This window comes from Adiantum capillus-veneris, chromosome 2, assembly GCF_014529385.1.
Source record: "Adiantum capillus-veneris isolate H3 chromosome 2, ASM1452938v2, whole genome shotgun sequence".
NCBI classification, from domain to species: domain Eukaryota; kingdom Viridiplantae; phylum Streptophyta; class Polypodiopsida; order Polypodiales; family Pteridaceae; genus Adiantum; species Adiantum capillus-veneris.
Genome location: NC_140932.1, coordinates 131755924 through 131778233, shown reverse-complemented (window position 1 = coordinate 131778233; position 22310 = coordinate 131755924). Strand labels below are relative to the sequence as shown.

The window sequence follows — 22310 nt, the reverse complement described above, 5'->3', positions numbered from 1 at the left end:
GATGTAAAGTGCCACTAAGGTAGCGGAAAATTCTCTTGACAGCCTGCCAATGCTTAGACCCTGGGCTATGCATAAATCTTCTGACCTGTGAGACTGCAAACTGAATATCCGGCCTCGTGTTGCATACATAAATGAGGCAGCCAACAACAGTTTGGTAAAGAGTGACATCAGCAGGATAGCCAACATCATGTAGACTCAACTTCAAACCTGTTTCCATGGGAGTGGAAATAGGTTTGCAATCCTCAAGTCCACACTTACATAGCAATGTCTCTATGTAACTTTTCTGACACAAGGCAATACCACCATCACATTGCTTAAACTGTATACCCAAATAATGATGCAACAGCCCCAAATCTTTCATTTTGAAAGTATCATTCAAATCAGCCTTAAATTCAGCAATATGTCTCTCATTTGGTCCAGTGATCAACAAATCATCAACATAAAGAACCACAATGAGAAATACATCACCCTCACGCTTTACATACAATGTGCTTTCTGTTGGACTATTACGAAAGCCTTGTTTGACCAAATGAGTGTCAGCTTTCTCATACCAAGCACGAGGTGATTGCTTCAACCCATACAAAGCCTCGTTACATTTGCACACTTTGTCCTCTTGTCCTTTTATGACAACACCGCGAGGCTGCGTTAAACTTCCTCAAATATGTCACCATTCAAGAAAGCAGTAACAATGTCTGATTGATGTACATCCCAACCAAAATGAGCTGCCAATGCACATAGAAAACGGACAGTAGTCATACGACAAGTGGGAGCAAAAGTCTCTTCATAATCTATGCCTTTTTGTTGTGCATAACCCTTTGCAACAAGTCGAGCCTTATGGTGATCGATCTCACCATCCGGCTTGCGTTTCAACTTGTAAACCCACTTCGTACCAATGGCCTTTTTGCCAAGAGGCAAATCACATAAAGTCCATGTGTCATTTTCTATAAGTGCATCATATTCTGATTGCATGGCAGCCATCCAATTTTTTGAATTCTGTGCTTCATCAAAAGACAGAGGCTCCTCAACAGCATGTAAACTAGACACAGCCAAAGCATAACAATCTGATGCATAAGATGCATGGGAAGAGCTTGAACGAGTACGACTAGACAAAGGTGCATCCAATTTACTGTCACGTAAAGTGTGCACCAGCCATTTTGGCATACCTCTAGCCTGCTCATTTTCAGCCCTTTCCTCATCAAGTACATCATGTACATCTGCATCAGTAATAGGCTGATCTAAAACATTTTCAGAAACCCCCATAGGCTATACATTTTCCTCATTGGAACTTACATTCGTATTTCCACCACTGAAAAGAGGCAACAAAGTGTCATAAATGTCCTGTGAGCTTACATTACTGTCTCTAGTACATGATAGCAAGGGCTGAACAAAATCTTCCACAAACACTACATCCCAAGAAACCAGAATATGTTTTGTTTGCAGATGATACAACCTGTAACCTTTGCTTTCAGCACTATAACCAACAAAAATACATTTGACAGCCGTATCATCCAATTTTCTGCGCTGCACTTGTGGCACCAAAGCCTATGCCAAATAGCCAAAAACACGAATGTGCTCAATAGAAGGTTTTCTATCATGCCATGCTTCATATGGAGTAATAGACTGCAAAGCTTTCGTAGGACACATGTTAAGTACATAAGTGGCACACATAATGGCCTCAAGCCAAAAAGAATGTGGCAAAGCTTGACTTTTGACCATACATCGTGCCATTTCCCTCAGTGACCTGTTTTTCCTCTCAGCAATACCATTTTGCTGAGGTGTATAAGGCACTGTACATTGGTTTTTATCCCACGACTAACCAGAAATGCATTAAATTCATGAGACATATACCCCCCCCCCCCTCGATCGCAACGGAGGGTGCCCGTAGTACATTTCGAGACATTTTCAGCCATAGCCAGAAATTGTTTGAAGCACACAAAAACTTCGGACTTCGCTTTAAGCGGAAATACCCATGCATGCCTGGAGTAATCATCAATGAAAGTCACAAAGTACAGGTCATTGCCCAAGGACGGAGTTTGCATGGGCCCACAAACATCACTATGCACAAGATGCAACCTGCATGTGGCCCGAACTGAACCATCCTTTGGAAATTTAGAATGCTGCATCTTACCGAAAATACAACCTTCACAAATATGTTTGACAGGTGCTTCAAGAGGTGGCAAAGAAGCAACCATATCATATTTCTGCAAACTCAGCAAACTGGCAAAATTCAAATGACCAAAATGTGCATGCCAAAGTTTTGCATCTGAAATAGCCCTTGAATCTGCAACAGCATTTGCAAAAAAAAATCCACACTTGTCATACAAAGTGAGCTTATACAGCCCACGGCACAAAAGCCCAGATGCAACAATTTCATCACCAAAACTGAGGTCATGAACTGTACATCTGTCATCCACAAATTTGACTACAAGTCCAAGTCTAGCAAGTGCGAATACAGACAAGAGATTCTTATTGATCCCAGGTACATAAAGTGCATCAACAAGTGTGAAGGAACTGCCATTAGCAGCAGTGAGCACAATCTTTACAACTCCCTAAACTGGATAAGAGGCGTTGTTGGCACAAGTGACTGAACTCCCATGAGGGACAGACTCGAGAGAGGTAAACAATTCACGATGTGAGGTAATGTGCTTTGTAGCACCACTGTCGAAATACCACACATGTGAATCTGCAGCAACTGACAAGCATGCATCATGGACAGCAGGATTGTAAGTGCACTCTGCGCTAAAAGCCCATTCTTCATCAACATCGGCAACACAGTCTCCTTTCATAGAAGACTCAACAATGGCTGCATTTGTAGTGGAACCAGCATTTGCAGTGGAACCACCCTCTTTCTTCTTAGCCTCTTTGGCCTTCAACTTAGGACACGACTTGATCAAGTGATCATTGGCTTTACAATAATGGAGACGCATCTTCTTTTTGCCCTTATCACCAGAATTACCAGACGAAGTACTGCCAACAGAAGCATTAGGAACAGAATTTTTGCCACTCGCAGCAGAACCATAAGAAGTGGCTGCATTACTGTTACCACCCTTTCTTTGAGAAGCAATAAAAGCATGTTCAGCTACACGCTGCCTAGTCCTGTTTTTTCTAGAAAGTGACTCTTGCAACAGCAATGTGCATAATGCATCAAACTTGACAACTTCAGGATTTCCTTGGGTCATCAGTCTCCAAGTACTAGCAAATGTCTGGTAGGAATCTGGTAAGGCATCAAGAACCGTCTGCACAAGGGAACTGTCTGAAATGACTTCACCTGCAGAAATAAGTTGCTCATTGATATCCTTGACACTAGCAAGGAAAGTGTCCATATCATCTTCCTCATGCATAATCTTCGACTCCAGCTCTTTACGCTGCAAAGCAATTTTAGCCTCATTGCGGCTTGCATAAAGACCTGCTAGAATATCCCAAGCCTGTTTTGCAGATTTTGCTGAACGGATGTGAGGAACAATGGTGCGCTTCACAGACAACGCAATCAATGCATGAGCCTGTGCATCCTTAACATCCCAACGAGCTTGTTCTGTCATAGGCAAAACAACTCTAACAGCTGCAATCCTTGCAGCAAGACCTGCAACATCCTCAACATCGCCTACATCCTCAGAACCATGACGTACATCAATGCCCTGCACAATGTTCCAGACACCCTTTGACACAAGAACATGTTGCATCATATAAGCCCACATAGGGTAGTTGTCCCCATCCAACCTGTCCTCAGCAACAAACATCTTGAACACATCTGTGTTGTTGTTGTCAGCCATGGTAAATGTTGCACCTGATGTGAAAACTGTCCAAAAATAGGAGAAACGGAGCGTGAACAACCTGTGCTATATAGCACAAACTGTAGAAGACTATAAGGCACCTGTTATGCAGAAAACGGCACTGACAGAAATTCTGCACAAAATGACGAAATAGCCTGTGCAGTACTGCCTGTAGTGGAAACGGAGGCCGAAATGAGCCCAAATCAAAATTCTGAGCAGACCAAGCTCGTCGAGCTCTCCCAAAATATTTGTCGACCTGCAAACGCTGGCCAAAGCTCACTGAAATCGGAGAAAGTGAGCAGGCGTGTGCTGGAGCAGCTGGCGACTAAGCACGGGAGGACGTGACCTGCTCTGATACCAATTGTTGGAATTAGGGTTGCAGAGAAACACACACAGCTTGGAGAAGACGAAGGAAGCTCAAGGCACACAATAGAGAGTGTGTTACTTAATGTGCAATGGAAAGATAGATAGCCCTAGAGTGATGGGCGTATATACAATGCACGGGGGAAAAAAACTCCTAAAGAGGGAAAAAATGCCCCGGCGGTCCTAGTGTGTTCACACACATCACTACCACATGTATATGGTAACAGGGTTTAGGGGGACCGCCATCCAGTCGTAGTGCCCAAGCGGCCGAACCATTGTAACGATAGGCCACACTTATAACTTAGGGTTTGTGCATGAGGGGTAACCTCATTGTCTCATGGTGGCTGGGCAACCGAACCTTCTAGTGATGAAATGCCTGTAGTGAAATTACCATAATGTAGCACTCTAGCTACCAAACATGACGTTTAATTGCTTACATTCAGTACAGTTAGAGGGGAATTGGGTAGCAGTCTCACTGAAGGAACCTTTTACTTATACTATTATTTTCATTTATGCTTTCTAATTCTATTTTTGAAAGAGGTATTATTTGGTTAGATCGTACTTAATTGGCTATACCTCTTTTGAATATAGCGGATTTCAATATGGTCACGTGCATTTAAGACAGGTGGAGCTCTAGGACAAGTAATTTAAGGAAGTGAAAGACAGTGCTCGGAAGACATGTATGACAAATAGACATGGTAGATGTTTTTGAGGAGTGTGGTTTGACCTAGTCTAATAAGCAATAGGGAAATTTCTTCGGAGCTGCAAGGCTTGATAGAATTTACAGGTCTAGAGATTTAATGCAATATCACTCATTGGTAAGCTATAAAATTGACTCCTCTTTATTGTTGTCTGATCATAAGCTTTGATGCTACCATATATGTGGTAGTGATGTGTGTGAACACACTTAGGACCATCGGGGCATCTTTTTCCTCACTAGAAGTTTTTTCCCCTATGTGTTATATATACACCCCTCTCTTTCTATTGTGAATTAATCACACTCTCTCTTGTGTGCCTTGAGATTCTTCCTCTTCTCCAAGTTATGTGTGCATCCCTGTAACCCTAATTCCAACAATTGGCATCAAAGCAGGTTGCGTCCCCTTGGGCATAGTCCCCATCATTGCTAGCGCCCACTTGCTCACTTGATTTGATTTGGATGATATTTTTGTGACCATTAGCAGGTTGATTAATACTTTGGGTAAGCTTGTAGAGAATGGTTTGCTGAGAATTTTGATTTGGGCTCATGTTGGCCTCTCTTTTCACTACAAGAAGTACTACGTATTAAATTTTGTCCTTTTGTGCAAATTTTTTGTCATTGCAATTTTTTGTAGAGAAAGTCCCTTACATTCATCGTTGGATTGTGCTATATAGCATGTGTTAGTCCTTCTTCATTTTACTATTTCCACGTAGTCTTTACATTAGGTGTAGTCACTCACCATGCCTGACAACAACACAGATGTTTTCAAGATGTTGTTGTTAAGGATAAACTAGATGGGGATAACTACCCAATGTGGCCTTACATGATGGCACATGTTCTATGTTTGGAATGTTGTGCAAGGCATTGATGTACATACGCCTTTTGTGGATACAGGATCTGTTGAGGATGTTGCAAGTTCTGGCAGGCCTATTATTGCTAGAGTTTTTTTTGCTACAGTTGAGTGGGCTTATTGGGATGCTAAATATGTGCCTGCTCATGGATTGATTTCATTATCTATGAAGTGCACTATTACTCCTCATATTCCCTCAACAAAATCAACAAAACAGGCTTGGGATACTTTGGCTGATCTTTAAGCAAGTCACAACAATGAGGAAAAACATACATTGTTAACTAAAAAGCTAGAGTCAAAGATTATGCAAGGTGAAGATGACATGGACACTTTCCTTGCTAGTATCAAGGATATTAATGAGCAACTCATTTTTGCAGTGAAGTCATTTTTGGTAGCTACTTGTGTAGAATGTTCTCAATGCTTTGCCAGATTCTTATGAGACTATTTCTAGTACTTGGAGACTTATGACCCAAGGAACTCCTCAAGCTATCAAGTTTGATGCATGAAGCACAATGCTATTGCAAGATTCACTTTCAAGAAAGAACTAGGCTAAACAATGTGCAATAGAATACGCTTTTGTTGGTGCTCAAAGAAAAGCTGGTAATTACAATGTAGCCAATTCTCATAGTCCTTCAATGAGTGGAAAATCACTTGTTACTAATGGTTTTGCTGGCATCACCTCGTCCTGTAATTTTGGTGAAAAGAGAAAGAAGAAGATGCATTTTTATCATTGTAAGGCTAATAATCACTTAAGCTGAAGGAAAAAGAGGCCAAGAATAAAGAGGTTCAATCCACTACAAGTGCAACTATTGTAGAACCTTCTAAGAATGGAGATTATGGTGTTGATGTAGTTGCAAAGAAGGCATTTAATACAGTGTACTTATGATCCTTCTATCCATGATGCATGTATGTCAGTTGTTGCTGTAGATTCACATGTATGGTACTTTGATAGTGGAGCATAAAGTACATCACTTCACATCATGACTTGTTTACCTCTCTCAAGTCTATCCTTCATGGAAATACAATCACTTGTGCCAACAATGCCTCTTATCCGATCAAGGGAGTTGGAAAGATTGTGTTAACTACTGCGAACGGCAATTCTTTCACACTTGTTGATGCACTTTATGCACTAGGGATCACAAAGAACCTTTGATGTGTATCTGCACTTGCAAGACTTGTTCTTATTGTCAAATTTGTGGACGATAGAATATAGTTCATGATCTCAATTTTGGTGCTCAAATAGTTGCATCTGGCATTTTTTATCGTGGGTTGTATAAGCTCTCTTTGTACGACAAGTGTGGGTCGAATCTTGCAAATGCACTTCTGGATTCAAAAGCTATTTCAAATGCAAAACTTTGGCATGCATGTTTTGGGCATCTGAATTTTGCCAATTTGCAAAAATATGATATGGTTTCTTCTTTGTCGTCTCTTAAAGCACCTCCTAAGCATGTTTGTGAAGGCTATATTTTGGGTAAGATGCAACATTTTAATTTTTCAAATGATGGTTCAGTAAGGGCTACATGCAGGTTGTAACTTGTGCACAGTGCTCTTTGTGGGCCTATAAAAACTCCATCCTTGGGCAATCACCTCTACTTCGGGACTCTCATTGATGATTACTCTAGGCATGCATGGATGTATCCGCTTAAATCTAAGTCAAAAGTGTTCATGTGCTTCAAGGAATTCCTGGCTATGCCTAAAAATGTCTCTAAATGTACTATGGGAAACCTCCATTCATATTGAGAGGTGGAGTATATGTTTCATGAGTTTTTAATGGAAATGGACTAGGAACATTGAGAATAGAACTTGATTAGAGGTAGCAACATATCCATTATACTTAATTAACTTGGCATGAACAATACTTTGCAAGACAGAGAATTAGAGAACTTGACAATAGTTGAGGATTGGATTTATGTGGATCCAGTCCCTCCTCCAAAAGGATTTTGTTTATAGTTTCTCCCATAAAGAGAGACTTGATACAATACAAGCTTTGTGTTCATTGAAACCTTGATGGTGCAATGAAGATAGATAGCTTTATGCACCACAATTATGCATGTAACTTAGCTAAATAAAAGCTTTAACTTGTCCTAGGCCTCAGTCTCAAGACCTCAAACACCTTCGAAGGTGGAGAGAGCTAGTAGGGAATGAGGGTAGGAAATGGGAAGAAGAAGCATTCTTACAAGAAATAAATAGTTCCTCACTTAGCATCACTCTTGGTGAGTAGCATAGCATAATAGCATAGTAATGATGATGAAGAAGATGGCAAGCTTAAGCATTGAATCATGGCTCTTGGTTGGATTTTCATTCCATAATCAAGAGTGTTGGTGTAGGACCTCAACTTCTCGACAAGCTTGGAGAAGGCGATGAAGTTGCCCTTCACAAATTGAGAGTGTGTGTGAGTGTGTGAGAGGGTGTATATCATACAAGCTCCCCCCTTCCCTTGCTTGGGTCGACCCCTCATTCTACCTCATGCCTTGTGCTCATTGGCTCTTTCAAGCCTAGCCAATCACAAGCCTAGGTCAATTCAAGCAATAGAGGTAGCCTTTGGACAAGTGTCCTCCCTTCCCATTTGACAGAGAGGGCTTGGAAAAATCCTAAACAATTAATTTAATTAATTTATATTCTCATTGGACCTCTCTAAGTCCCTCAAACAATAGGCTTTAGGCACACTATGGAGGCAACTTAGCTAGGGCCTTGACATGTGTCCTATTTGCCTCTTTGAGCAAGGGGTGCCCCTAGGGTGAGGGGAGTGTCATTCTCTCTCATCCCCTACTTGTATGTCTCTCCCCCTCCTTTATAGGCATGCTTTTGACTTTCAAGCACCTTAGTCATCATGCATGGGTTTAGCAAGATCATGGGCTCTCTCTCTCTCTCTCTCTCTCTCTCTCTCTCTCTCTCACACACACACACACACACACACACACACACACACACACATGCCGCCTTAGTCAATCAAGCATGGACGTTCATGTCTCTTTAGAATTTATCTTTGAATTTAACATTTCAAAATCTTAGTCATTTAAGCATAAAAATCACCTCAAGCTTTGGACAAGGTTCCCACAGCCACTTTAAGCGTCTTAGCATCTCATGCTTGGGTAGGATTCCCACCTCGAGGTTAGCCCTAGCTTGCATAAGGTCAAAGGACTTTCTAACACTAACTTTTGGAGGTCTTTAATGAAGCTAACTCTAAGGTCTTTTAAGCTCCATTAGATGCACGTTACTCTTTGATAGACTACCTTCGTTTGAACCCCTTTGGAGATGTAATCATATCTCCTCTTGGTCCCTTGCTGAGATAAATTTAGAAGCACTTATTGCACATTGCTCTTTGGTAGACCGTCTCCTTTTGGACCCCTATTGAAATGATTTCTCCTTTTGGTCCCCTGAGATAGGTCTAGAAGCACATATATATATATACTAACTCTTGTTCCCCTTTTATCTTCCCATATTGAGAGACCCGTTTAATATGAGAAGATCATTTGGTAAAGTTAGATATTATATTTAATGACATTACCTCTCTCTTGAAATCATAGTCATCCTCAACTATGAGGTAGAGAAGATAAATCCTAGTGATTAGTCCATGTTTCTTAGCGGGTAGAGGATCCCTTTTTACCTACGACATCATTCCAGTATAGATGACTGATCCATTTGGTGCTCAAGAGACTTAGCTTCCGCAAGCATGTCTGCTCTTTAGTCCATATCATACTTCCAAAGTAGAGTGACAAGTTCTACTTGGTATTTGGGAGACGTCGTCACCACAAACATGACCCTAAACATGCATACTTCTTAAATTTTGTGCACAATAAAAGAAAGAGAATGAGTCTCATAAGACAAAAACGTTGTTCATTTAAAATGCATTTTCATTTGCTTACTCTAGTTTATCATTGTAAGCATTGACAAGGTTCATATTATCCTTAGGCTAGGTTCCTTGTATCCATCTAGCATCTCTAAAAGGATAATTCTTAAACTTAACAAAATATCATTGGATAATCTTACCATTACTTAGTACCTTGGGGGTTTCTAAAAATGTTATGGATCAGTTGATTACTAATGCAGGCATACATGATGTACTTGATGTGGAAAGAGTTGAGGATGAAGAGGCTAGAGGTTTGTCAAAATGGTTGGTTCATACTTTGGTGATAGTAAACTGGATGCACTTATGTCTAGTCGGACTCATTCAGGTTCTCACCATACATCATATGCGTCAGATTGTTATGCTTTGGTTGTTTCTAGTTTGGGTTATGAATCAAAGCTTGGGATGTTGCAATTAGGAATACCCAAAAAGCTTTGACCAAGTTTAAAAGAATGGCCAAGGTGATTAGAGTAAATAGATGAATGATGACAAATAAATAGATTTCTCTACTAGAGAAACATGCCCCAATTAGTGATCCTCCCACCTTTGAGCTTTTGAACCTTAAGGAAGAATTAAGAAGGGATAAGCTCCTAGAAGCATAGGGTGCACTTGCTTGGACCAGAAAATTCTGGGCAACTAAAATTGATAAGCCCGATTCTCAAATGTTCTCACTGTTGAAAAAGAAAAAGTGTAATCCCCTTTTTGAAAAATAAAGATGGCCTCCAAAACGACACATAGAGAGAATGTGGATTTTGTAAGTCTTTTTTGTCCAATATTTTCTCTCCTCTCCTCCAAAGAAATGGGGAGATCAGTAAGGTCAGGGCATAAATGGACTCTGTCAGGAAAAAAACAGTGTGTGCTTATGTGGATAAATTATTGGATCAACCTTTGTCTGAGGGGGGGATTAGAGAAACTATTAGAAGTCTTAAGACTGGCAAAACACTTGGCTTGGATGGAGTACTTAAAGAATTTTATATTTTATACCAGGAATTTCTAACACTTTATTTCCTTCTGGTTTGGCAAGAAGCCGTCACCATAGGAGCTCCCCCCCCCCCAATACACACACGCGCGCACACACACACACACACATAAATACTAGAGTTGTTAAGTTGATTTATAAGGGAGGTTCAAGGGAGGATTTATCTTACTAGAGGTCAATAACTTGTATGAGTTCTATATACAAGATTTTCTCTCTCCTTGGTTAAAAGGCTCAACATGTTGATGGATCAGTTTATCAAAGAACAAAAAGAATTTCTTAAAGGAAGGTTCATTTTGGATGCTATCACAGCCCTCTTGAAAGGAATGGAACATGCTTCTGAGTCAAATCAAGACTTTATCTTTACTAAGATTGACTTGAATGGGAATTCATCTTGCAATGCTTGCATGATATGGGGCTAGGAAGACAAATCATAAGATTTATTCACATTTGTCTTCCTAGCCCCAGATGAAATGGCATACAATAGTAGTGACAAAGGGATGGTTGGTCATAAGCTTTCATACAACTGGGAAAATTGAGAGCCATCATTATACCAAGTTATGTAGATCAATTATGCGTGCGAAAGTTTGCAGATGACATTAATGCCTTGGTGAGAAATGATGTGTGGTCAGTGAAATGCTTTTGGGAATGTCTGAAAGTTCTTTTGCTTGGCTAGTGGGTATGTGATAAACCATTCTAAAAGTGGGTATAGAGTTTCAGAAGGGGAATGTCGTGCAATTGTCACACAAGTTGGATGTAAAGCAATAGTCTTTTCATACTTCTAGGAATTCTAATGGGTTTTCATGTAACATTTAATCAAAGGTGGAATTGGGTACTGAACAAGTTCAAGAAAAAGTTGTCCTCATGGTGAATTATCAACCCAATTTTTTGGCTCGATTTTGTGTTCTTAATCATTAGCTTTTGTCTTCCCTCGTCTTTTTTATGTCTTGGCAGATGCCCTCACATTACCACTTCAATATGGTAAGAAGCTTTCTATGGGGCGGCTCTAAGGATATTAACACAATACGTAAGATAGTGTGGCAAACTTTCTACATGGAAAAGGATAGAGGAGGCCTTGGGATTGTGGACATTCAAATGCTCTCCTCCAAGCTGGCTTCCAAGTGGATTATGAGAGCTAGAGGAGGCCTTGGGATTGTGGACATTCAAATGCTCTCCTCCAAGTTGGCTTCCAAGTGGATTATGAGAGCTACAACATTCGAAGGTTACTAGGTTGTTCTTATTAAGAGAAATGTGCACAATTTCCATATGAAAGACTAAAGAAACTTGGAAGGTCCGTTGATCTTTTCATTTCATTTCTAACGATAATGTTGTGCCAAAAGCTTTGCTCTTGTTTGCAGGTATTGGAGAGCTTTGTTGAACACAAAAATAAAATGGTTTCCTCATAGGATCTCTTTGAAATTTTGTCACCAAGACTCTATTTGGTTTGATTTCCACCTTCAAGTCAACCAAAAATGCATCTCTCAAGGAGGGCTCATAGTTGTTACAAAGCAGGTATTAGATTATGAAAACATGTCTTCAAAGAAGGAAGATGGCTCACCAAATTAGAGTTGCTACAGTGAAATCTGATCGGCTCGTTGTGCAGATTTTCTCTTCGCAAAAATGGAACTCATGAAACCCATCCTTTAGGGTGTTTCAAAGGGAATTTACTTTCTTTGGGGTTTGAAAAGGCTTCATTAGGCAAATAGACACAAAATAGTTGGGTGGAAAAGTACCCAACTTCTCGCTATGTGCAAAACTGCTCTTGAGAAGTACTGATGCTCGTGTGACCATGCATGAGGCATAGTTATTCAAGCAAGTAATTTATTACTATGCTTTGCAAGGCCGGCCTTAGCGTGCTCCATATATAAGACGCTAGGGTCTATAAGCCTTTGTTACTATGCTTTGCAACGCCGGCCTTAGCCTGCTCCATATATAAGTCCCTAGGGCCTATAAGCCTTTGTTACTATGCTTTGCAACGCCGGCCTTAGCCTGCTCCATGTGTAAGTCCCTAGGGCCTATAAGCCTTTATTACTATGCTTTGCAAGGCCGGCCTTAGTCTGCTTTATATGTAAGTCCCTAGGGCCTATAAGCTATAATACTTGCAACAATATATCTATTGAATCTCAAGTCTTGAATGCTTATCTGTTATTGACTTTTGTCATTGTCACCCAAGAGGACAAAGATGGCATACCAAATTTTTCATGAAGAGATAAGGGAGCATAATAAAATATACAATGCACAATGGCAACAACAACAGAACAAGAGGAAGACATTCAAGCTAAAAACAAAGCAAGAAGAAGACATGCAACCTAAAGCCTCTGGCCCTTTTAAATGCCAAGTTGCCAACCAAAGTTGTAGATGAAAAGGGCCTTTTTGTCATTACATCACAAGTCAAGGATAACATTGACATAAAGTGGAGGAGGGGGAGATCTCCTCAAATCATTGTATGGAAGGAAGGGAAGTGAAGAGCTCAAGGTGGCCCAACAATGATTTGGTACAGTTTGGCACATGCAAGTGGAGAGGTCATAATACTGTTGTTACAAATGAACATGCTGAAAACTTGAAAAGATATCAAGACAGTGCTCACCAAGAACATAGTTCCTAGCTAGTGAGTTCTTGTTACATGGGGATGGGAACGTGACGGGCCCGGCCCGTGCAAGAGGGATCCGTACAGGTTGTTTATGGGACACCTCCATGATGCATGTTATCTTGCGCCCCAACTTGGGGGCGTGTATTAGGTAAAGAATGAAAATTTCCTAGTTCTTGTGTCAAAATTTGAAACATTTGCTAGTTTTTACACTACAATATCTAAAATTTGGCCCATTTTTTAACTTGGATTTTGGAAGTTCACAATGCTTTTTCCCATGTTAAAACATGCCTTAGAGAACAAATAGAAAAGCGTCCAAATTTTTGAATCCAAATTTTTTAGTTTGTAAAAGGGTCTTCTTTTCATTGTAGAGACTCATAACTTGCTTTTTATTTTTATTTTTTTCAAAATGGCTTTTATATTAATTTGTAAATAGTCCCTTTGTTTTTTAGGGGCAAAGACTTTTTCAAAACATTTTTGGTTTAAAATGCCAACGAGAATCTTCACCTTGTCTACTAACATCTATAACATAATATCTATCTACTAACATAATATGGCAGAAGGGGGAGCCCTTTACAGGTGTCGCAATCTGCGACCTGCAGGCTAAAGTCCAAAACTAAAAAAAGCCCCTTTGCACGCAATAAAGAGGGAGAGAAGGGGGGAGAGAGAGAGAGAGAGAGAGAGAGGCTACCGAAGGCGGCCAACCGTACTAGTTTAGGCCTAAAATTGAAATTTCAAAATAAAATGATGTTTTTTTGGCTTTTCCTTTTTTCATACAATTTAAAAATTTGGGTTTCGTCAGCAATTACGAGTTGAAAGCCTTCATTTGTAATTTCTTTACAAAGTAGTGGAAAAGAGGCTGGCTTGATATTGATATAAAACCTCCTTTTGGGTGATGGTTACAATAGACTTGGGCGTGATCTTCAATAGTTAAACCACTTGGAAACTATTTCAAAAAGACAATGACAGGCATCTCATCTTGCTGGCTAAGGAGGCATCAATCCACTGCACTAGCAATATCACCGTTTCGAGTGGCGACAGGCGATGGCACACTCTTACCATTGCTTTCGAAAAGTCCACATTGTCAAGCAAGGGTCTCTATTATGCTAGTCACCATTCGAGTGGCGATGGGCGATGCACGCTCTACCATTGCTTTCGAAAACACTCCCGTATTGTCAAGCAATTGTCTCTATTATTGTCATCTTTTTTCAATAGCGTACTTATGTTGGAACACCCATAATTACAAAACACTGCAAGTCAATCTAGTCCACTATGAAGTGTTTTGTATATATGGCCATAGGTGTAGTTAATGGGGCCGACATTATATCCCATTTTGTAATTGAACAATCTAGTCCACTATGAAGTGTTTTGTATATATGGCCATCGATGATGTTAATAAGAGGGCCGGGGCGACATCATATCCCGTTTTGTAATTGGATAGTCAGTATAATGAATCGACGACGATGACAAAACAAAGCTCTTACCATTGTGGGGTAACTCTAGGTGCACAACATCAAGATCTATACCTAAGACACCCTGGCATATCCAATTAGCTCCCGGACCCATCAAAATTCTCCTGGATCATGTACATTTCCATCTTTGCTAGTTCTGTTACAACCATGCTTTGAGATGCTTTTCACATAAGAGTTTACTCCAAAAAGATGTCAAGGGGCCTTGGCCTAGCCTTGGAAGGCAAGGGGCTCCAAGCTCGCCCGCCATAGCTCAACCCTTGCCTTGCGTTGCGACATGCAAGTGTGGGTGCATGGGCACAATTCTGTAAAACAAGCTGATGCAAGCACCAAGACTGCCCAAAAAAAAAGAGGAGGAGAATTAACTTCAAAAGCTACAAACAAAGTAATTTACAATTGAGAAGGAATTGAAAGGATCTCCCAACCAGGATTTTCTACAAAGAGACCTAACAATAGTAAACCCATTGAAAGACTAGCATAACCTACAGTAGAGAAGGAATTGAAATGCTCTGAATCAGAATTTACTTCAAAGAAACCTACCAATACTAACCCATTGAAAGACTCCGCCATGCGGGATTTCCGGTAATACATGCCACTGCCAGTCATATTAGGATATGCAACTCAAATCAACCACCACATGTAGCCTTGACCAATGTTTGGGAACATAATTTTCCATCACATTCAGCAGCTTGTAGAATCCTCTCTCTCTCTCTCTCTCTCTCTCTCTCTCTCTCTCTCTCTCTCTCTCACACACACACACACACAACAAGATAGCATTGGACACATCCCCAATTGACATAATCATATATTTCAATTCCAAAAGAAACCATGTGTTTGGCCAAGATCTAAGGTTACATGGCATCCATCCCAAAATTTCAAAAGACCAAAGAACATTGAATGAACATGGTTATTACAATGGGGGAAAAAAATTTCTCTTGTATGTCTTCTGTGCTGTATAGACAAAGTATCACACACATTCACTTTGCTGCTACTACTGTAAATGACATTGTTGCGGTTATCTGTTAATATCCTTTTTTACTTGACAAGTTCACTAACCCAGCCGAAGTCCGGCATTGAGTTGTCAAAACTTGAGCTTTCGTCTCCAATCTTGTTAGCACCCAATTGCTCATACGCAGAGGCATCTCCTCCTTGCAAAAGATCCAGCACTCCGCCACTCCCAGCACTTGCAAAATCAGTTGAACTGCCCCACAATGCTTGCTTCTTCGATGCACACGGAAAATTCGATCCTAAATGCTTCAAGAAAGGTTGTTGAGTAGAAATGCTCACTTCCCTTGTTCTCTCTCCTACGCGTGGGCTCTGCAGCACATAGCCACCACCATCATTGCTGTGAGTTAGGTGTAAATTCTGAAGGCTAAAGCCAAGATCCTCCATGTATCTTGAATTATGATACATGTATGTCCGATCGCAATTGTTCATGTACGCAGCGGTATCATCCACATAGTAATTGTGGCAATCATAAATTGAGTTAGAAAAGGACTCTTTGGTTTGATTGCTGTTAGGAGAGGTTAAAGGGGAGAGTGGCGGAGACAAGGGAGGAGGGGAAAAAATGTGTCCTGCTAATGTCGAGGTCGGCGATGCAAATCCATGGCTATGGAGCTCATAGCTGTTTTTTTCTAGTGGCAGGTTGAATTTAGAGAATAAGCTCTCATTGTGGCAATTTCTGGCTTGCATTACCTGAATATTCAAATTTGAAGCATGCGCCATTCGAGCTTCAGAAAGCCCTTCACATATGTCAGACCCCAGAGGATACTCTGCAGCACTCGGATTGACACCATAGCCCTTGCAGGCCAAGAGATTTTGCACCATAGCTCGCCTCAGCGCAGACCCATTTGAAGATTCTAGATGCATAGATATGGGACTCACCTGGACAGGGGAGTGAGCAGAAGATGGCGGTGACGACATGGCTGAGGATGAATTGAATTGGAGCCCACGGGACATGCTGACAGAGCTCGACAACAAAACCTCCTGCGAAGATAGCCTCTCTGTAGAGCTTTTATAGGCATCCACCTTCTCCATTGGAGAAGGTGTCGATGTAGGCGCAGATGCCATTGATAAAGGGAGAATGCGCAACTGCTCTGGTGAATGCGCAAAAAAGCACACCCTCCTCTTACAATTCTTCCCATCTTTGCATACTTGAGTTCTGTACCTTGCAGGATGCAGCCAGCACTCGAAAACTCCATGCGCAAACTCGCACGCATCTCCTCTACGACAGCTCCCCTTGCGGAAGTCAGGACACGGTGAACCAGAGTAGTGTATTCTTCTTGGGTCTCTTCTCCGAGCTTTCTCACCAGGATGAGCGAATGGGCACTCTGTCCAGTCATGACTTCTGCCCCTCATGCAGCGCCGCACCTTGAATTCATACATACGGAAGTCATCACAGGAAAAATGCGCAGTGGCAGGGGAGGCATTGGGAGGGAGGGAGTCGAGGCTGTCGTAGTTGGAGGGGAGAAATTTGAAGCCTGGGCACTTCTGGAGAGCGTAGGCAACGGCATCCGCGAGGGAGGGGGAAGGAGGGCCAAGGCTATGGTCAGCATTAAAGAGGGTGAAGTCGGGAGCTAGGGCCGGTTCATGGACCAAAGCAGGCATGGCGGTGAAAGACGGTAGTGCGAGAGAGAGAGAGAGAGAGAGAGAGAGAGAGAGAGAGAGAGAATGTGTGTGAGTGATACGGAGAGTTCACGTTTACGGAAAGCAGAAAGCAAAGAGAGAAGCCATCGAAGCTTTGAAGTCTGCAGAAAGAGAGAGAAGACGAAGGCAATGCAGGGGAGAAGCCGAGAAGACGAAGATGAAGAAAATGGGGGCGGGGCGAGGGTTTGTATGTAAAACCGACTTTAAAACCGTACAGCGCCCTTTGTTTCAGTGCTGTCCGAAATGCCTTACGTGGCAAATCTCTACGTGGCACCGTTTAAAAATCTGTTATAATGACGTGGCAGAGAGCCACGCCACGTCCGTAGAGAATCTCCTTCCACGTATACTAATAGCAGCCACGTCTGCTGCCAGGGCAAAGCATATTCTACACGTAGAGCTCAATGACTCGTGGCACGTCAACAAACATCCGTATCAGCACGCTCAAGCTTGTGCCAAGAGTGCGCTCGATTGGCCCACGTGGCACCAATTTTTAATTCTTTATTATGACCCGATGATAATCTTATTATTCTCTTAAAACAGGCAGCAGAAAAAAAGGGTACCAGCTTCCTATCTTATCCATCGTTGCCACGTCAGCGGGTCCCGTAATTACTGCAGGGGGGAAATCTTTTTAATAAAAAACAAAAATTCGTATCTGAAAAGGGGGAGGGTCGTATATAGCCAGATTTTCTTTTTACTTTTTTAATTATGAGACATTTTCCTTTTTATATTCTTGTGGCTTATCCAAAGAGCACTTGCATTTTTTAATCATTTAACTTATTTTTAAAATTATTTTTAAAAAATCGATTGATAGATGCTGCCAAGCTACCCGCCACACGCATATATCTACAGCTTGGCAAAGGAAGCCCCACTCTTTTGTGTCCTTTGTCCCAACAGCACCTTTGAATGAAGACATGCTATCTATCCACCACTTTCCGCCATGTTCTCCTGTTTCCAACACTTGTTCAACGTGTTAAAATATCTCCTAGCTTCTCACCTCAGCAAGCCTTCCCACAAGGCTCCTATCACACACCCCAAAAAGGCGTCACAATCGTGCAAAATTGGCACCGTTCCATCTTTAGGTGAACCCATATCACAGAGCTTGATCTCAATACATGACAACCCCACACAATCTTTCGATCAAGTGTAAACTGTGTTCAGCCCCTAGCCACCACACAACTGCTCAAAATATATTGTAACATGGCGACATATAGAATGAGTTTTGGAGTTGCCCTTTTTGGAATACACAACCGAAAGGAGAGTTCTACTTGCAAGATTCTTCTAATATTCCTAGTTTCCCAGTAGATTAGGAAAAATTATTTTTAATTGAGGCGACTAACGGACTCTCTCTAAGCTCTCGCATATATTCTCTTCCTATGATCTATTACTCAGATGGTTTGAGCTCTCTCTCTCTCTCTCTCTCTCTCTCTCTCTCTCTCTCTCTCTCTCTCTCTCTCTCTCTCTCTCTCTCCCCCAACACACACACACACGCATACACATTCTGTTATGGAGGGCAATCCAAATATCCAATGCATGTACATTGCTACTCTTGTCGGTCTAGAGCGGCACGACCAACAACAAGTTCCATCTTAATTTGAAAACATGCCATTATCTTGACATTATAAGCTCCGATGGTATTTGAATTGAGATGGTATTTGAAGATTTTGGTGAAGGGAATAGAGGAAACATCAATAGCATTCTATATGGGTATTCCTCCCTGATCTTGAAGATCCAAAGTGAGCACATTCCTAATCTATGTTAACCCTCACGGCTCACGGACACCCTATCTCCTACGATAGACGTTGTACTATTTACTTGGTAGAGTCAGGTACGGGGCTTGTCGGTCCAATAGGAATGGTTAAGAGTGATCGCCGATGAGAAGCGCACTCTAAAACTGGAACGTATAACGTTTGGGTAAGATTGGCTAAGTGTGGGCGCCCAAATGTGAACGGGCGAACCCATATAAAACTCAATCTAAACCTAAAAAACCTCATTCTCTCATTTGTGCAATTGAAGAGTGCTCTTGCTCCATCTCCATCTTCCTCTTCTTCATCTCCTTGTGTGTGTGTATGTGTGTGTGTGAGAGAGAGAGAGAGAGTGTGTGCGATCGAGCATTGCGGCCGGCGGCACGACTCCCTCTTCTTCGCACAGGAATCCTCCACGACAGGAAGCGTAGAGTGGTGAGTGACACACCAACGCCATCTTTGAGCTTACTAGTTTAGGCTTGTTGTGTGCTTGGACCCTCACAGCTCACAGACACCCTATCTCCTACGACAGACGTTGTACTATTTACTTGGTAGAGTCAGGTACCGGGCTTTTCGGTCCAATAGGAATGGTTAAGAGTGATCGCCTGTCATAATAATCAATATCTAATTCTCCTAAATGATTTTCTCATGTTAAACTGATCATTTAATATGGGAAAGTGCCAGGGGAGAAAAAGCTAGAATATTGGTTAAGCTAGCAGACCGGCCACAGTAGGGAACCAAAGGAGGGAAAATAGGGATCCAAAGGGGTGGCCATCTGCAAAAGAGCCATGTGCAACAATGGGATTAAAAGACCCTAAGGTTCATCCCATTAAGACTTCCAAAATGCTAAGGTTCCAAAATTCAAAGGTTGTGTCCAAAGGTCAAGCATGGGGGGAATTGGATGCTTTGTGTGTGTCCCAAAAGTCTTTATCAATCCCTACATAGGAGGGGGCGAGCCTTGGGAGTAGGGGATGAGAGAGAAACTCACACTCACACACACAAGCTCCCTTTACACAAAGGAAATGAGGGACACATGTCAGCTCCCTAGCCCAGATGCCCACAAGGTGTACCCAATTCCTATTGGATGGCCTTGGAGGTGGACCAATGAGAATTAAGCTAGAGTAAATCTAGTTTAATTAATTTAAAAACACTGACCAATGAGCATCCAGCAGCCCAATGGCTTGCCTGATTCCTATTGGCCAGGAGGCAAGGGGTCCAATGAGAGTTTAGTTGCATTTATTAATTACATAAAGCTCTCACAAAAGGGGAAAGGGAGACACATGTCAGAAGGCTATCACTTATACTGCTCAATTATCATTGGCTAGCCCTAGGGAGGTCCAATGAGACTGTAGCATGAGCAAATAGCAAGAGGGGTTGACCAAGAGAGAGAGGGGGCTGATTTTTGCAAGGCATTATCACACACACACTCACACAATCTCATGTGTGAAGCAAAGAAGACTCTCTCTCTCCTTCTCAAGCTTTAATGAAAAGCTTACCACCTACTCCAAGCTTGTGAGAAGGGAGGCCTACACCAACAACTCTTGGCTTTGTGATGCAAATCCAACCAAGAGCCAAGCTTCCATGCATGCTCATCTCCTCTACCATGCTAATTACTAAGCTAAGCTATGCTAATATGAGTGATTATGTGAGGAGATGTACATCTTTCTCGTAGGAATACTCCTTCTTCCTCACGATCTACTCTCATACCCCGCTAGCTCTCACCATCTTCGAAGGTGTGTGAGGTCTTGGGTCTGAGACCGGAGAGAATTGATGTTGTGTTTGATAAGTGTTTTGCTTAGTGCATGAAGCTTTCATCTTCATTGCACTAGCTAGTCTTGAAGGAACACAAAGAATTGTATTGTACAATGTCTCTCTTGATGGGAGAAACCATAATACAAAGCCTTTTGGAGGAGGGACCGGCTCGATGTAAATCCGGTCCTCAATTGTTGTCAATAGCTTAATTTCTCTCTCTTTTGAAAGTATTGTTCATGCTATCTAACTAGGTGTTATGCTTTTTGTTGCTCTCTCCACCCAAGCACTCTTGTGATTCTCATTAGGAATTTATTCTAATGAAATGCCCACTATGTTCATATTAATTTCTGTTACACACAAGTTACTAGGCCATTAAATGTTACATTGGTATCAGAGCACAAGGTTTCTCTTTTCTTGCTCAAGAAGGAAGGTCCTCAAGCTAGCTATAAATGGTTGGTATTAATAATTGCCTGTGAGTAAGTAGAATAGGGATTTTTCAGCCTTGCAGTGCGCCTGCCTTCGTGCAACTAACGGGGCATCACCGTCGAGAGCTATGGTCGTAATAGTGGAGTCCTAAGGGGCTTGCCTACGGCTTAACCACTATTGAGCTATTAGAAGCTTGACAGGAGCCAGTGCTGTTTTGGTGTTGAACGACCCTATCTTCTATTCCTTGCAATAATGGTATTCGAGCCACGGGTACAGTAGCTTGAGTGCTTTTTCTAAAGGGGTAAAGAGGAGTAGCAAATAGGGCTTGAAGTGCCAAAGTACACCTAAAAAATTTACACCTAAAAGTTGCTAGAATGGCTGACAATAGTAAAGAGAGTGAAATTAATGTTGATAACTTTGATTTTGCTAATGAGCAAGTTACTAATGATGCCCCGATGCTTGTTAACTATCTTGTTTCTAGGCTTCAACAAGCCATGGGAAATCCATCTCTCCAAAGTGAAGTGCAACGGCAGCTCCGTGCTCATGGGATTCTCCAAGCTCCCCACCATGACGAGAGAACACCTAGGAAGCCTCCTTGTGAGACTTCCAAAAGAGGTCTCTCTCCGATTTGGGAAGAAGAAGAGAATCCATACGAAGGGCTCAAGAATTTACTTCTTGATGATGCATCTCCTTCCCAAAGGAGAACTCAAGAGCCTCCACCGAAGGAACGAGAAAGAAGTGAGTCTCCCGCCACCTCGGTGGAGATGGCTCCACAAAGACGGCGGGCTAAACGCTCTCCATCACCTCCAAAACGGAGAAGACCATCGCACCCTTCTCCACACCATAATTTAAAGAGGGATGACAAAAAGCAAGAGAAGCAAAAGGTGAGAAAGAGGACACCCTCTTCTCCATCTTCTTCATCCTCTTCCTCTTATGAAAGTGATGGTGAAGACGATGAAGATCAAGACAAGAAAAAGGCGAGAAAGAGGTCACCCTCTTCTCCACCTTCCTCAAATTCTTCACCTTCTGAAGAAAGTGATGGTGCAACCTTTGAACTATCAAAAAGAAGAGGCCATGGAAATCCTATGCCGCATGGAAGACGTCGTCCAAGCTCAAGAAGTTCAAACAGGGAGGGAAGAGCATCTCTTTCCTTACTTATGATGGCACCTTTGGTGCTACGGACAA

General features: G+C 41.8%; 1 protein-coding gene and 1 pseudogene across 1 annotated transcript; one reads left to right on the top strand and one right to left on the bottom strand.

Annotated features, from left to right (window-relative positions):
- Window positions 1-11881, top strand: part of LOC147463642 (uncharacterized) — a 30706-nt pseudogene extending 18825 nt beyond the window's left edge.
- A 3470-nt stretch (window positions 11882-15351) lies between these two features.
- On the bottom strand, window positions 15352-17387 carry LOC147463641 (uncharacterized). Its single transcript, XM_086489901.1, has one exon. The coding sequence runs from the start codon at window positions 17164-17166 to the stop codon at window positions 15595-15597; it is 1572 nt and encodes a 523-aa protein (XP_086346027.1). The 5' UTR covers window positions 17167-17387; the 3' UTR covers window positions 15352-15594.
- Window positions 17388-22310: the final 4923 nt, after the last annotated feature.